The sequence below is a fragment of the Syngnathoides biaculeatus genome, chromosome 11 (assembly GCF_019802595.1).
Source record: "Syngnathoides biaculeatus isolate LvHL_M chromosome 11, ASM1980259v1, whole genome shotgun sequence".
NCBI lineage: Eukaryota > Metazoa > Chordata > Actinopteri > Syngnathiformes > Syngnathidae > Syngnathoides > Syngnathoides biaculeatus.
The window spans coordinates 30849710-30865724 of NC_084650.1; the positions used below are offsets into that span (position 1 = coordinate 30849710).

A 16015-nucleotide genomic window follows, 5' to 3' on the forward strand; every position below is an offset into this window, starting at 1 on the left:
GTTCTCAATGAACTAGAGCTTGGCGTGATTTTTCAAAATCATTGTATTTTGTTTTCGTGACAACATCCCAACCTAATTGGAATTGTAGAAAAACTTTGAACATAAAGTCGACCAGTTACTTTGGCCCAAAGCGAGCTGGGATAGGCTACCGAGTCGGTTCGGTTCGGTTCCTCCGACGAGGGCAAAATTCACGTTCACTTTTATGGTATGAAATTCAAATGTTGTTCTCTTAAGACGATCATCACCTGGATGAGTGGCAATCCACGCACACAGTAAAATAGATCACCCTTTCCATCCATTTGGACTTTACCAAATCAGTCCAGATGAAACCGGCGGTGTAGTGGTACGCGCGGGTGACCCCCCCCCCCCCAAATCAGTCCAGATGAAACCGGCGGTGTAGTGGTACGCGCGGGTGACCCCCCCCCCCCCCCCCCCAAATCAGTCCAGATGAAACCGGCGGTGTGTAGTGGTACGCGCGGGTGACCCCCCCCCCCCAAATCAGTCCAGATGAAACCGGCGGTGTAGTGGTACGCGCGGGTGACCCCCCCCCCCCAAATCAGTCCAGATGAAACCGGCGGTGTAGTGGTACGCGCGGGTGACCCCCGATGCCCCCTCGGTGATGCTGGTTAAACGTCACAAAGTTGTTTTTGCCCCTCCAAAGTTCAATGTTCAAGCTGTAAAACAAAGACAAAAAGAAAACGCAATAAATACAAAGTAGGCGCAAAGGGAGCAGGTTGCTTTTTTTATTCGTCGTCACGGCGACTCTCAGAAGGCCGCAAAGGTCAAGTCGAGCGGGTGGAAAAGTCGACAGAAGGACGACAGCACGCCGACGCACGAGAAGGCCGACAGCAGCCACAGGAGGCCTGCGCTCGCGTACAGAGGACGCAAACTGACACAAACACACAACGGCAACGTCGTCGTCGTCATCACGCGTCCATAATGGAGAAAAGGAGCATCATCGCCCACTGACCGTTGCCGTGGCGACTGCACGTAACCGCGGAAGTAACGCAGGCGCGCGTACAGGTACGCCATGCCGCATACGCAGGACACACCTGAGTGACGCAAACGCGCACACGCACTCGTGAGTCCATTTTGGACGGCGACTCGGGGGCGGCGGTGACGTCACCTTGGCTGAAGAAGACGCCCGACGTCCACAAGATGGCGATGAAGAGCGGAAAATATTCGGAGGAATTCACTCTGAAATTGCATCACAAGCGGAAAATAACAAAGTGCACGACGAGCAGTTGCGGTTTGACCTCTGCTCAAACTTACTGAGCCCTGAAGACCCTCTCGAATTGGGGGGGGCCACTCGTACACGGGGGGGAAACCCCAAACTTTCTCCGGACGCCGATCACCTGCAGGGAGAAGTACGCTGCGCACAAACCATTACGTACAGAAACAAAAAAAACAATCAAATTCCAAACACACGAGAAAACGACAAATTCGCACAACGCAAGAATTAACACGCAAGCTCGATGTAACGCACAAAAAAAATTGACAGAAAGTAACACCCCCCCCCCAAAAAAAAAAACAAAAAAAAACAACCAGCACGGGGTGACCTCGACCTTGCTGCAGGACGGCGGCCACGGTGACGGCGGCGAGGCCGACGACTTGACGGTGATCCATGGCGTCCGCTCGAGTGTGAGGTCCCGGACTGCCGACGCTCGGCCAATGATTGCCGGCGCATGCAAATGACAAGCAAGAAGGCCACGCAAGGACTGCTGATCTTTGGTTGGGGAGTATCTTATATTTACAGTCCATCTCATCATCTTGTTTGACACAAACATATCAAAAGTAGAAAATACTTACAAAAATGTTCTGCCAGATATAAAAATAACATCTATGTCCAGATCGTCACGTTACATAGAAAAAAATAGATTTGCAAACATTTACAGACGACCGGCCAACCGTCGTCCCGTCGGGATGTCCGAGACCGCTACGAGTACTCGCTCAAGTACTCACCGACGCTGCAATTTCTTCGACGTCGCATGTCAATTTTGTCTCTTTCTCCATTTACCGGCGCGTCAAACCGTAGCAGAGAAGCGCCGACTACTGGCCAGGAGGACTTAGGCCCGGTACACACAAAAAGACATTCGAGAAGGTCCTCACGCCCGAAACGTGAAACGAGTTCACGCGAGCGTGGAAAGCCGACATCTCCGAGTCACTCACGACGTGGAACGAAACGAAACTCACCGGGAAGCAAACCGAGCAAGCGGCCGACGGGGAAGCCGAGCCCGACCCGTTGATGGGCCCGTCCCGTTTTTCTTCTGACCGCATTACAGCAGAAGACGGCGACGGCCCACCAAACATTGGCAAAAAAAAAAAAAAAAAAAACACTTTATTGTTGGACGCGTTAAGGGACCAAATATCTGGACTATGTCCCCCCCCCCCCCCCAGATCACACTCGCTTTCTGTCAGCGGGCAGGTGGAGGGACCGGTGTTCAAATCCCGATCCCGCCAGCGTGGGGCCTGCGCGATGCAACGTTTTTGTGTGTTGCGATTATGGGAGCAAAACCAAAGATGTGAAGACAGGACACCAGCGCGCTAACGGGGGCGTCTGCGCGACGGCCGTAAGATTGAAATGACCCCCAAGATGTTTGTCAACACCAAAGTGGATCAAATTTGACGGCTGGTTTTAACGTTGCTCAAAGCGCCGCCGCCTCCTCCTCCTGTCGTTTAGTGAAAGCCTCCAAAGATCCTCGTGTGTGTAACGGGCCTAAGCCCACATCCATTTTTTTTTGGGATCCGACACATGAAAATAAAGGCGCCGTCGTCCCCGGGCCCGTCTACTGGTGCGACGCGAGCAGCTCGTCCAGGTCGGCCATCCACTCGTGCGTGCTCTGCCCCTTGAGCAGCGACTCGACCAGGTCGCTCTCGGCCGCGAAGCTGCCCGCCGCCGCGTTGTAGCCGAAGGAGAGCTGCTGCTGATTGGCCGTCCTGCTGACCTGGTAACCTTGGTTACAGGCCAAGCCGCTCGCCGCCGGCCCGAAAGCCGCCAGGTCGGGGAGGACGTTCTGATTGGCGGGGTGGTTCTGAGTCGCTTGTTGATGCTGAGTCTGGGGCGGGCCCAGGCTTTGCGGGTTGGAGGGCGCCCGCTGCTGGGGGCCGGCCATCATCCCCGCCGCGGGCCGGCCGGCGGGGTTGGCGTTGAAAGCGGCGGTGGAGCCGGCGCTCATCTTGGGGATCCGAGGCTGCTGCACGTGGAACGCGTTGGCGAAGGCGGCGGGGGCCAAGCCCTGCTGCTGCTGCTGCCACACAGCGTTGGGGCTGGCCTGCATGCTGGCGGGCATGCGGGCGGCTGCCATCTGCTGCTGCTGCTGCTGCTGCTTCAACAAGGCTGCGTTGGGCTGTTTGCTGCGGTGCTGCTGCTGCTGCTGCTGCTGCTGCTGCTGGGTCAGCACCGCGTGCCTGTACATGGGTTGGCGCTGTTGGGGCGGGTGAAGGTTCATGTTGTTGTACAGCATCTGCTGCACATCCCCGCCGCACGACGTCAGCCCCAAGTCCGCCTGGCTCGCCGTCGGGGGCGGAGGCGCGCCGCCGGACGCCATTTTGATTCCCATCATGCCTTGCGCCTGGGGGAACATGCGCTGGCCGGCGGGCGCGGGTCCTCCCATGGAAGACACGCTGGCCAGCGACGGACCTGAGGGTGCAAGGACCAAAACGGCGCCCACGAGAACATTAGCAATCCAAAAAATACGCTTCAACAAAACGCTGAATTGTCCGAGGCGCATTTGCCTTTTCCCAACACGGAAGGAAAGAAAAGGACCAACGTTCTCGCTCAACATTGGATTGGTTTGTGGATTTCCTCAAGTCCGCAAAAGAGGAGTCCAGCTGACTGGAATTACTGCCCATTTAACACCCCCCCCCCCACCACCACCCCCATTTTCTTTTGCCGCTTATCCTGGCGGGTGTGCCGGAGCCAATCCCGGCCGTCATCGGGCGAGAGATGGGGAAAAACCCTCAACTGGTCTCCGGCCAATCGCGGGGCACATAGATGACAGTCACACCTGTGGGCAATTTAGAGTCTCCAACGAATGTTGCATGTTTTTGAGATGTGCGAGGAAAAGCGTAAAAATTCATATAAAAGTTGAGCTCCAGCACCGTTTGGGTCACAACAAACTATGTTGGAGTGAGCCAATGAGCTTCAACTACGCAGACCAAACTCCCGTCTAACAGAAAAATGGTGCACCGCTGCCATCTTGTGGCACCTGAAAGGCAATTTAAAACCTCTGTGGGGAGTCGAGTCGGCATTCATTTCAGCGATTTGTGGCAGTTTGGACCGTGCAAAGTTTGGAGAAACCACTTTTCGGTCATGATCAACATGCGATTGTCGGGAGGTGAATATCAAAGGGAAGCCCTGATGACTTTTTCTTTTTATGAATACCGAGGCTATGTACCCCCCCCCCCCCCCCCCAAAAAAAAAAAAAAAAAAGGGAAGAAAATCTGAAGAGGAAAAAAACGAGGACGACGTCACAGCTGGTGCGTTAGCACAGCGGCATTTGCACACTTTGGAAAGGAAAAAAAAAAAAACAACTTTCATGTCATCTTTTACAGCCAATACAGAAAGTGACACGATTTTATGTTTACGTTGAACGTTTTTCCAATGAATATAGTAAGAATATGCCCACCACTATCTTGTCTGTTGTGTATTTGCATGCGACTGCAACGTGTAATTGTTGTTGCTCCCAAAATAATGATGATGATGAAACGTGTAACTTTGGTCACGTTGCTTTGAAAAACAAAACAAAAAAGAAGAAGTGATGTTGACGTCAATGATGAGTCGTATGCAAATGAGGCAGCTGCCCGATCCAAAAATAACCCGGAGGCAAATGTGCCCACCCACGACTGGGCCTCCGTACTGCCCTTTGCGGATTTTCCCCTCCAAGATCTCGTCAAAGTCCTGAAAGTAAAACTTGTACCGTGTTGTACGTGCAGCGGAAGCTTGAGATGGCCCACAATTAGGAACCCAGGCCGGCGATCCGACGTCGCCGGATGACCTTTCCTTTTTCAGGCCATGTCCCCCCCCCCCCCAGGGCCTAAAACCCCCAGTACACTACAAAGTTTGAGCTTGGTCACCGTGATCAGCGTCTGCGAGTCGCTTTTCTGAGCCTCGTTCCAAATGCGTGGTCAATACAAGATGGAATTAAAGCCTTCGCAGAAGTCTCACTGTCGCCCCGCAGCAACACGTGAACATCATTTCGTATGAAGTCAAGATTGACAGTGACTCCAGATGAAGAAATTTGCACGTCACTGTTGTTTCTGTGACATCAAAAACATTTTTTTCAGACCTTTATACTGTTGTGAAAATATCAATAAATAGATTGTGGGCAAAAAGTGTCCGCAAGAAAGCAAAAGATTTGGATCATGACTGAATGAAGGGAAGGGAAGGATTTATGATGGAGCACTTTTTGATGATCTGACCTGTAAACTGGGTGACGGGCGTCTGAGGGAAAGCGTTCTGATTGGCCGTCTGTCCAGACTGGTCCTGGTACTGAGGGGGGGGTCTGGTCAGGTGTCTCTGGAGCTGCTGGTCCTGCTGACGTTGCTTCTCCTGCACACATTTGTGTGATCGCAGGCGGGAGGAAATCACACGTCACCGTCGAGGACAATCGAACGATCGCAATCGCAACGACCAGACCTGTTCGGCCATCATCTGCTGTCTCTGCAGGTACTGCTGCTTCTGCTGCTCCAGAATTTGTTGCTGCTTGAGCGCCGCCTGGCTGTTGAGGTAGGCCGTGTTGCTATGATTACCTGCCAGGGCGTTGGCCCCGGGCGGCGCCCCCATGCCGCCGTTGCCCGCCGCGGACGTCAGGGCGTTGGCCGGGCCGGGCCCGTGAGGAGGCGTCGGGTAAGAGTTCTGGTCCTGTCGAGGGCGAGTGACATGAACGGAATAAAACATTGCGAGCTGCACGATTCACATGCGAAGGAACAAGAGTGACCTCCGTAGGACAAAGTGGGTATTGCATTTGGAAAGCCAAGTCATTGATTGAGAAAAAGGTTCATGTCAGAGGCCACACCAAGGGACAATTTACAGTCTCGGCTAAGAGGTTTTGGGAATGTGGGAGGACGAACCCAGAACCCCAGAACCTCAGAACCGCAGGGAAGAAGTCCAGTTGATGACCATGTTGAATTTGATGGCCAAAAACGCGATTACGCTGAATGGCATCGTTCAAATTCAAGTCATCCGTCGCTCTGTCGTGGTTCACTTTTTTTGTTGTTGTTTTTAATTGTTCAGTCAATCTAGTGCAGTTACTCTGGTTCCGGAGGAAAAAAAATAAGAATTTTGTGTGTTGTTTCCATACGTGGCCAACTTGTTTGATTTCCAGCACCGCTCATACGGGACCTTTGACGTCGCCGTGACAACGGCCCAACTGCCTTCGCTCGCACGCACTACCCGTCGTCTTTCGTACCGCTTATCCTCACGTGGGTCGCGGGCATCCTGGGATCGGCGCCGGTCCGAATCTTGGCGAGAGGCGGGTGGACTGGTGGACTTTGGACCGGTTGCCGGCCAATCGCGTTTGCGATCCGTTCAAATTCACACAAACATTCAAGGGGCAGTTCAGAGTGCCCTGCATGTTTTTGGGATGTGAAATGATGACGAAAGCGGAGAAAAGGCGAGGCCCGCTCAGGGGCGGCCAGATTTGAACCCGCAACCTCAGCGACCGGGAGGCAGATACGGTCACGGTACTGTCAAATTCTAATGGAACTGTGGTCAAGGGCCAGCAGGGGGCATAAGCGGTAAGCCCGCTGAAAAGAGGAGGACACGAAAAGTATTTGTCACTGAAAAGGTTACAAACGGGCCAGTAACGAGGAACAACAAAAAAGTACCGTATTTTCCGCACTATAAGGCGCACCTGAAAGCGCCTTATTATAATCTGTCCTTTGGCGCAACTCCATCGAACGGATGCGCGACCTCTCCTGTAGTCTCAAAATAGGCCATTCATTCAAAGTGCGCCTCATAGTGGGGAAAAGAGGGCCCTTTTCGTGGCCTTCCATTGGTCAAGAGCATCAATTCCACATTCTCTCAACAACATCGGACGGAAGGCTCCGCTACCTGCGCGTGTGGTAGATGTTGGCGGAAGTTCATGTTCTTCTGCTTCATCTGCTGCTGTTGCCTGAGCAGGCTGAGGAGGGCGGCCTTATTCTGGTTCTGGGGGGCCTGGTTGGGGGGCCTGGGCCCGGGCCCGGGCCCGGCCTCAAAATGGGATAAGGGCTTGGTGTTGTTGTAGTTCAACACGGCCGCCTGAGCCCCCGGTGCGGCCGCGTGGTTGAGGGGGGCTCCTTGAGCCGGGTGGCCCATCACGCCGCCCCCCGCCGTGAAGCTGTTGGCCCCCGCCTTGGGGGAGCCCTTGGGGGGCTGGACGGACATCAGCCGCTGCTTCTGCGCGTTGGAATTGAAGTCCTGCGAGTACAAGGAGGAGGGGCCGGCGGCCTTGTCCATGGCGAACGCCGCCGGCCCCAGCGGGCTCTGCGTCCAGGGCGGAGGGTGGGCGTGCGGGGGCCCCTGGCCGTGGAACTTGGCCCCGCCGGGCGGCGCCTGTTTGTGCTGCAGCTGGCTGTGGAGGTGCTGGGCCCGCTGCTGCTGGGCGGCCAGCTGCTGAAGCTGCTGGGCGGGGGACAGATCTTTCGCCAGTAGGTGGTTGGGGGCGGGCGGCGGCGGCACCGGCACCGGCGGGTGCTGCCTGGGCAGGGGCGCGGCCGGGGAGGAGGCGGCCGCCGGAGAGCCCGCGGGGCGAGGAGGCCCGGAAGACGCCGCGCGGACGTGAGGGGAACCCGTGCGAGTGTCCTGCTCGAAGGGGGACGGGGAGAACTCGGCTTTCACGCTTCCCAAATCCAGAGGGAGGAGACCCTGGGAGGACTGGGCGCCCCCGCCCTGATTGGGGGTCATCTCCAGAGGGTCTTTGCGGTCCTCAAAGCCGTCGTTGAGGATGTCCTGGATGTCTTCGTACGCCACGCTGCGGTTCAGCTCTTCCATGAGCTCCGTCCACTCCTGCTCGTTGAAGTTGAGGTCCGGGAACAGGTTGTTGTTGTTGTTCCCTCCCCCCGAAGGAGGCATGATCGGCAGGATGTCGTCGGGCTCCTGCTTCATCTCCTTGCGCCGGAAGTCGCCCGCCGCCGGAGCCTCCTTGGCGCCGTCCGCCGACTCGCTACCGAGGCCGCGGGTGCCGTCGGAGGCCAGCGCGTCGCCCAGGCCCAGTTTGGAGTCCACGGGGGACCCGTCGGTGCCGGCGGCGTCCACGCAGGCTTTCTTGCTGGCCGGGAAGCCGTCAGAGAAGCCGTTGACCTGCTCCCGGTCCAGAGGGGAACCGGCGCTCTCCAGCTTCCTCTTCACAGTCTCCTGCAACTGGACCGCAAACATTGAGCCGTTAAAACTCACGTCGACGAGCACGTGTGGATCTGCGAGCACTGACAGATCACGTGAACATTTTGGTCTTTACATGCTCAATAAATTCCATTCTGGCACTTTCACTTTGGGCAAAAGGTGGACTACACCCGAAACCGATTGCCAGCCAGCAGTAAAACAGTTAAGATAAGGTCTTCCTTTGCATTTCTGTACCTATTGTCAAAGAATGTCGAGCGGGGTGCTGGAATCGCTCAGCGAGGTTGTCATTATTACTAATCGCTCATTTTCTTGTCGTTTATACTTTTGTGTGTACTCTGTCGTTAAAGCTTGAAGTTTTGGTCTGCAACCAGCAGAGGGCACCTCTCATTGAGCAAGATCCCCCCCCCCCCTTCCCCAACAAAAAAACAAAAAACAAAAGACTGACAGTAATACTCGGTTCGGTTGGGAAGTATCCCAAAATACAAAATGAGATCTCGCAAGAGCAAAAAAGGAAGAGTCGACTCGGAACTGAATCGTGTCGCGATCGTGCCTTTGTTAATAAGCGCAAATTGTTGTCCTCGCAGTGTTCCCTTTATTACAACTTCATCAGCTGATTTCACATAGATTGAACGGCGTGACGTGAAACAAGCACCTTAACACAAGCGCGCAACTTGTCAAAACACAAAATGAGTCAGACGAGGACACGGGCCGACCGGCGCCACGTGAAATCTGCTGCGTCAAACATTCCGTTCAAGGTGACAAGGCAAAAGGATTTTGGCGTGGCCCTGTTCCGTCCCGTCCCGACCCGTCCCGTCCCGTCCCGACCCGTCCCGTCCCGTCCCGCCCCTGCTCTGACTGACTTGAAGACGGTCAAGTTGCCGCCTGCCGGCTCCGTTCAAAGCAGAGCTGACCGTGTCGCCGGTGGGCTTCCGGACTCATCTTTCAATATTGTCTTCTGCCACAACTTACAACTCTATCGGCAACTGCCAAAGACGAGACGCGCTTCTTTCAGAAGAAAAAAAACTTTTGTTTTTGCAGCTTTTTGTATTATTTGGCCATGAGTTTCTAACCCCAAAGCAGAGAAAAGTTTTGTTTTTTTCTTTTTGGAAAAAGAGCGCTAAAGCGCAACAATGACTTTTTTTTTTTTTTTTTTTTGCCTCCCTGATACCTCAAACTATGAAGCCACATAACCAAGACTGAGAAATGTCTTTTAACGGCAAAATTTCCTTACGCATGTACACTCAAGAGTCATTGTTGAGGCTAATTGGTTCCAATTAGTTGCTTGCTTATTGTAAATAATTTTTAAAAAGGGTTAAAGCTTTGTCTGCTTGCAGATTCACTCGCGCAATGACAAGCGAGATCCAGATCAATTGATAAATCCAGTTAGATGAATCAACTGATAAGTCAGGAAGTATTGATAGAGCCAAATAGATGGATCCAGATGAATCGAGCATCCTCGAATTAAATTAACTCTCAAGAATACAATTAAAATAATTTTAGCTTCCTTTTTTCAAAGACCCATTTGGCCCATTTTAAAAATAAAGACAGACGGACGCTAATTGTCGACGGGACAAACTTCCAATGTCGCGTGACTAACAAGTACCGCGTGCGCGCGTGTACGCGTCAAAGTAAGCGACTGACGCTTCGGAACTTGAAATTCTGGTATGGCTCGGTTCTCGGTTGCCACGGAGACGCGCTCAGCAGTGCTCATCAATCGTGCTAATGCTACCAGCGCTCTGATCTGGAGCTATCTTAGTCTATGTGCATTTAGCCATCTATCTAGCAAATGTCGGCCCACAACTAACGATTGTTTTAATCGTCGATTGATCTGTTGTTGATCCATCAAATTTCCATCACTTTTGCATAAAAACAGGACGCGAGTTCAAATTGTCAGTGCAGAAATCCACAAACAAACTAATTAGGGCTCACAATCAGAATATCAGCAAATATGTCGATCATTGTTTTGCAAAGTAAAAGCAGTTGTTTGCAAATGTTTGGTTTGAAAGAAAAAAAAAAGATAAATTGCTCTGATGCGGGACAGAATATTCTCCGAGCGAGCATTTGGACGATTTTCAGATGAACTGATTCTGTAAATGTGCGTTTCTTTCGGCTTGTCCCTTTCGGGGGTCGCCACAGCGTGTCATCTCAGATGAACGCATATATATGTTTGTCACAAACACCGGACACCCTTCCTGACGCAACCCTTCTCAGGGAGTGGAGGCCCCAGTGGGAGACGAACCCACAACGCCTGCTTTCCCAAACCAGTGCTCTAACCACTGAGCTACGGGGCCTCCACGAAACTGATTCTCTAAATAGTTGTTCATTATGATAGAGTGACGGATCCAGATCTGGATCAACCTTCGTCTATTCAATGTGGGCCTATCAAAGCAGATCCATCCGTCTATCCGACTCGATCGATCTGGATCCATCAGTTGATTCATCTAATTGGATGTATCAATCGGTCTGGACCTCGCTTGTCATTGTGCGAGTAAATCTGCAAGCAGACGAAAACTTTGCACTATGAATGTTGCTTATGTTAGAAGTGAGCTGGGATCACTCCCGCGACCCCTGTGAGGATAAGCGGCTTGGGAAACGGATGGATGGATGGATGGATGTTTGTCGTGTTTTTGAAGATGAACAAAGATGACAGAGGTCATCCATCCTTGGCGGTAAAAGCCACGCGAGCGTCACCAGCTGTCGCGGAATCCATTTCAACATTGGTCAGCAAAGAGAGGACCGTGCGCGCTCTTCATTTTGGCACAAAAATGTCAAAAATTTGTGATTGCACTTGAATGGAATGCTACGCTTGAAGCGGTGACATTTTATTTTGTCTACATTTCTATCTATCGTTATATCTCTCGAGCTGTATAGCTCTGTCGACATTGAAGAAGAAGAATGGCTGAGGAATGGAACTTAATTAGCCGTAGAAGAAGATGGAGCTACCTTGAGCCTATCGCTCGGGGATTCAAAGGCCGGACTGCTGCGTGAGAAGAAGAGCACAACTTCAGCGGGAGCTCGAGTCAAAAATGACTTTGAGAACGACGAGAACGAGACTGAAATGATCTGCGACACTTTCTGAGGCTCTTCAACGCCGATACTTTCATTAGTGGCTTCAGAGAGCGGGAGGAGGAGGAACAAAAACAATGAGCCGTCTTACTGCTGTTTGGAAACAAGGTGTGTAAACAAAGTCTAGGGTCTGGTGTGGCTCCCGCATGGGACGGACACACACACACACACACACACGACACTAGACAGAGTGGGCGGGGCCTATTAATGCGGTAATCCTTTCGAGACCCTGTTTACTTTCGAATCTTCAGAATTTCAGCTTCTCAAAAGAGAGTGTACGCATGTGTTTTGTTTTTTCTTCCATAAATGTATTTTTGCCCTTCAAAAATATTTGCCTCGTTTTTGGAAAACAATAATCAACATTTTTGCTGATTTTCAATAATGCAGTTGGAAATTACAATACAGTAAGGCATACAAAAAAAAAAAAAACAAACAAAACAAAAACTTGCGGTTCCGATTTCCAGACTGACCCTAAAAATTCCCGTCGAGCCCAACATTTTTACACCACGTAATCAATTTGTCAGGGCCGTGCGCAGATGCGGAAGCGCAGCGTTAAGTTGGGTGTTTGACAGCAGCTGCGGCGACGGGACAAAGACCAGGAACCTTCCCGTGAGGGGTTCTCGAAGCCCGGCGCCCTTTTCCCTGGGACTTCGCTTCCATCGCCGGTACCGCCTGCCAACGGGGATTCCGCAGGACCGGCTCCGGCCAGACCCGATATTCAAAGGGACCTCAAGGCTTCCTTTGCAGTTTCTGCTCGGGTTCTCCCCGCTAGCCCAAGTGGCACAGGCTGGTCACAGCGCCCCCCTCTACTTCCATATCTATCACCCGGTCATCCTTTGCTACGAACGTCTCTCATCATCATCTTCTTCTCCTCGGAGGACTACGGCGCATCGCGCATGCGAGTCTAGCGCTTCTGAGGACCATCTTCAGGCGCCTCGAGTGACTCGACAACAACAATAACAAGCCGTGTGCAGCTTCCTCGTGCGCGCCGATTACGTTGTGTGTTCAAGCCTTGTTTTTCATGCCACTTGTTGCGTGTACGTACGTGGATGTGTGTTAACAGCTAGCGTAACTGCCTCATCCCATGCCATAGCGTGACTGAGCCATATCAAATCAAGTTGTATTTTCATGTTGTGCCATGTCCAATTTTCCACATTGTTTCATGTTTGTCGGAGCGAGCCTTCGTGAATTTTGATCTCGTTATGTGCGAGAGCGTCTGAATTAACGAGAACTGACGAGAAAATGGCAGCACCAAAATACAAAAATATTTTGTAAAAAAAAAAAAATAATAATAATTTAAATACTGAAACCAGAACCACATTTTTTGGGCCTAATAAAACAAACGTGCAATAATCAAACAGGAAAGTTCCTTATGAAGCAACTTCAACGCAATGAGGTCATGAATGAATTCATCTTTTAAGACTCAAATGGCAACTGTACACAGTGAAATCTTTTACAATTTTCATAGCTGCTTGCATCCGTCTTGAAACAACCCAAACTGAAACTTTTAAGGATCTAAACCCCCATCAATTTAAAAAAAAAAAAAAAAAAATCAAAGCCAATAAAATGAAAGACAGCCTTGATGTTCCTTTAACAATCACAGAATTATATAACATGGGACAAGCATCTGTAGGAAAAGTTTGTTGACGTTTTCATTGTTAAGTTTGCAAAAACTGAAAATTGCTCTTCATAAAAGTGTTCTGATGGGAATGTAACTGCTGTAATCTGATTCTAATAAGCCATGGAACACTTGTGGTGTCGCTCAGAGTAGTTCAAGGGATCGCTCTGGGGCAAAGTGCCTTTGCTCAGACATCAGAAATTAGACAAACCATTGCATATTGACTAGAAGTAGTAGTAGCAGTAGTGAGAACGTGGATCTTGGGCATAGTAGTAGAAATAATTGTAGAAGTAGCAGCAACATGAGTCGTAGGAGTAGTGATAGGAGAAATAGTCGCAGAGATACTAGTAGCGATGTGAGCAGTAGAAGCAATATTCGAATGGGGTAGCCGTTGTTGCATTAGTCGTCATAGTATCGGCGTCTATCGGAAGTGTTGAAGTTGGACTCACGGCAATGAGGGTGCTGTTGCGGCTCTGTTCGGCAGCTCCTCCGCTGCCGCTGCCGCTGCCGTCGCCGAGCTCCGCGCTCGCTGCGCCGCCGCCGCCGCCGCTCCCGGGCGCCCTCTGGCCCGCCTGCTCCGCGGTGGCGGCCGAGGGCTGCCTGTGCTTGTTGGTCCTCTTGGCCTTGGCCTGCAAGCAGCGCTGGTGCAGGGCGAAGGTCTGCTGCCTCTCCAGCTCCAGACTCTCCAGCGCGGCGGCCTCGTAGCGGCTCTCGCAGCTGTTGTGATGCTGCCGGAAGAGCTCGATCCTCCGCCGCAGCCGCTCCATCACCGCGCTGTGTCGCGGTGTAACAAAATCCGCCATCATCAATTCAAAAAAAAAAAAAAAATTAAAAGGTCAGGTTCGGTCCATAAAACGCTGACGACTGTGCTTCCTTCCCGTGCTCTCTCCTTGGTTTTTTGGTGTATACGCCGCCACCACCACCTCCCTCCCTCCCTCCCTCCCTCGACCCTTACAAAGCCTGCCGGGCTGCTGGCTCCATTGGAGGCGACCTTTGTCTTGCTAATAGGCAGCCTTTAGCAACCGCCGGCTGGCCGGCCGGCAGGCCGGGGAGGAGATCGAGACGCGACGAGGACGAGCTGCTGAAAAATGTTGAGCGACGATCCGCACAAAAAAAAAAAAAAAAAAGTTGGCCACAAAGCTCAACTAGCGCATTAGCATCGTTTGCGTGCGTTTTGTTTACATGCTTCCTCCGCCGAGCGCATTCCTCAACTCGGCCAACTTGGCAAAAAGTGCAGAGAAAAAGTAGGAAAGACGAAATGAAGGGGTCGACTTTGACCGAGCGAGCTCAAGGAGAAAACGCCATGTTATTTGGGGGCACGATTGAGTGGAACTTGTCAAGTTGGTAGCCAGTGAACTTGTTCGATGCTACTGGCGGCTAAAGGCTAAAGGCTAAAAGGGGATCTCAGCCCACTCGGCGACTCTTTGGAGCGGACTTTCTTGTTGCCCAACTTCGGTCGCCAAGAGAAAAATGGAGCTTAGCTCCTTTCGGCCACTACCACGTGAACATCGTCCGCGCGTGTAAAAAGCACTTACTGTGGACGTGTAGCTGTGCGCTATTTCTCCGGCATCTGTTAAGGCAACAGCTGATCGTGCCGCCTGCCTGCCTGCCTGCCTGCCCGCCCGCCTCCTCCTCCTCCTCCTCCGACGCCCGCCCGCCCGCTCGCTCGCTCGCTCGCCTCCCCTCCCTCCGTGTAGCAGTTAGCCGCGGCTAGCTGTTCGGCTAGCCGTGTTCGAGGGGCTCGCCTGGCTGCCTGACTTGCTAGTTGGCTCGCAAACGCAGCATGCTCGGGCCAGGCCGCTTGTCAGTCGTCGCTTCTCCTCCCGGGAGGGCTCCCCCGTTCGCTGGCGCTCCTCTCTTTTGTTTTCAAGCGGACGGGCAGCTTGACGCCGCCATTTTGGTAACTTTCTCTTTTTTTTTTTTCCTTTTCCTCCAGCTGGAGAGGAATGCCAACGCCCCGCCCCCGCAATGGTGACGGACAAGGCAACTGGCCAATAGACGGCTGCCGATGGAGCGTCCCCTCTGCGCATGCGTCAAAGGATGGTTCCACATTCCCGTTTCATTTGCTCGCGCTCGGTTCTGTGCCCATAAAACTAGCGCACTTGATTCTGTTTTGGAAACTTTGACTACGTTTACAAAAGAGATTACGATTTTTTTCTGACCGCTTATCCTCACAACGGTCACGGGAGTGCTGGAGCCCATAAGAGGAGAAAAGCCACGCAGGCATAGCCGAGGATTTGAACTACAGTCCTCAGAACTGTGAGACAGATTTTCTATCCAGCTGCCCCACTCTTCCATCATTCAATGTTTATATCATTTTCTATACATAATACCCAGATCAATTTCAATGATTTTTTTTTCCCAACACAAATAACTTGGACCAATTTTTTTCCCCTTGCACATAATTTTTTTTTTTTTTTTGGTGGGTGGGGGTGGGTAGATTAATTATGCTGATTTAGATCCAAGCCTTTTGTAACAGAAACTTTTGAGACCTTTTAAAAAAAAAAAATCCATCCATCCATTTTCTTCGCAGCTTATCCTCACAAGGGTCGCAGGAGCGCCAGAACCTATCCCAGCTGTTGACGGGCACGAGGCGGGGTACACTCTGAACTGGTCGCCAGCCAATCGCACGACACATTTGTAATTTTTAAAAATGTTAAAAATTTTTAGTAAGGTTGATTTTTCTGATCCTTTTTGCAGAATGATTTAATTACATGGGAATTTTCCCTTTTTTTTTTTTAATTCTCCAAATTGGGAATGCTTATTTCGAATTATGTTTGCATTGATAAAAGAGCAGCATTGTCTTCAAAACATCATAACGTAAAAGAAAATAAAAAAGCAGTCGTTAATCTTCCATTTGGCCTTTTTATTCATCAAAACACACAGTCTCACATTGTTGGACCTTTTTTCCGGCGGCGTCTGACGCGCCACGCCGTGTGTGCAGCAGAAAGAGGCGTGGCCAACGCTTTAGTTTCAAAACAAAAAGCTAAAACTGAAAAATCAAAAAT

At 51.6% G+C, this 16015-nt stretch overlaps 1 protein-coding gene and 1 non-coding gene across 6 annotated transcripts; both read right to left on the minus strand.

Annotated features, from left to right (window-relative positions):
- Positions 1-729: 729 nt before the first annotated feature.
- On the minus strand, positions 730-15693 carry maml1 (mastermind-like transcriptional coactivator 1). Of its 5 annotated transcripts, XM_061835081.1 has the most exons (8): positions 13457-15693; positions 7055-8344; positions 5639-5863; positions 5422-5551; positions 1273-1355; positions 1127-1197; positions 971-1052; positions 730-863 (listed from the first exon to the last, which is right to left on the minus strand). In XM_061835081.1, the coding sequence occupies exons 1-8, from the start codon at positions 13811-13813 to the stop codon at positions 783-785; spliced, it is 2319 nt and encodes a 772-aa protein (XP_061691065.1). In that variant the 5' UTR covers positions 13814-15693; the 3' UTR covers positions 730-782. The 5 variants fall into 5 exon arrangements, with proteins under 5 accessions (XP_061691065.1, XP_061691062.1, XP_061691061.1 ...); XM_061835078.1 differs by lacking the exons at positions 730-863; positions 971-1052; positions 1127-1197 and adding an exon at positions 1566-3640 and having other exon boundaries at positions 1315-1372; positions 13457-13781; positions 14753-15686; XM_061835077.1 differs by lacking the exons at positions 730-863; positions 971-1052; positions 1127-1197 and adding an exon at positions 1566-3640 and having other exon boundaries at positions 1315-1372; positions 13457-13781; positions 14543-15686.
- trnap-ggg (transfer RNA proline (anticodon GGG)) lies at positions 10542-10614 on the minus strand. The gene has a single exon. It is a non-coding gene; the product is annotated as a tRNA-Pro (tRNA).
- Positions 15694-16015: the final 322 nt, after the last annotated feature.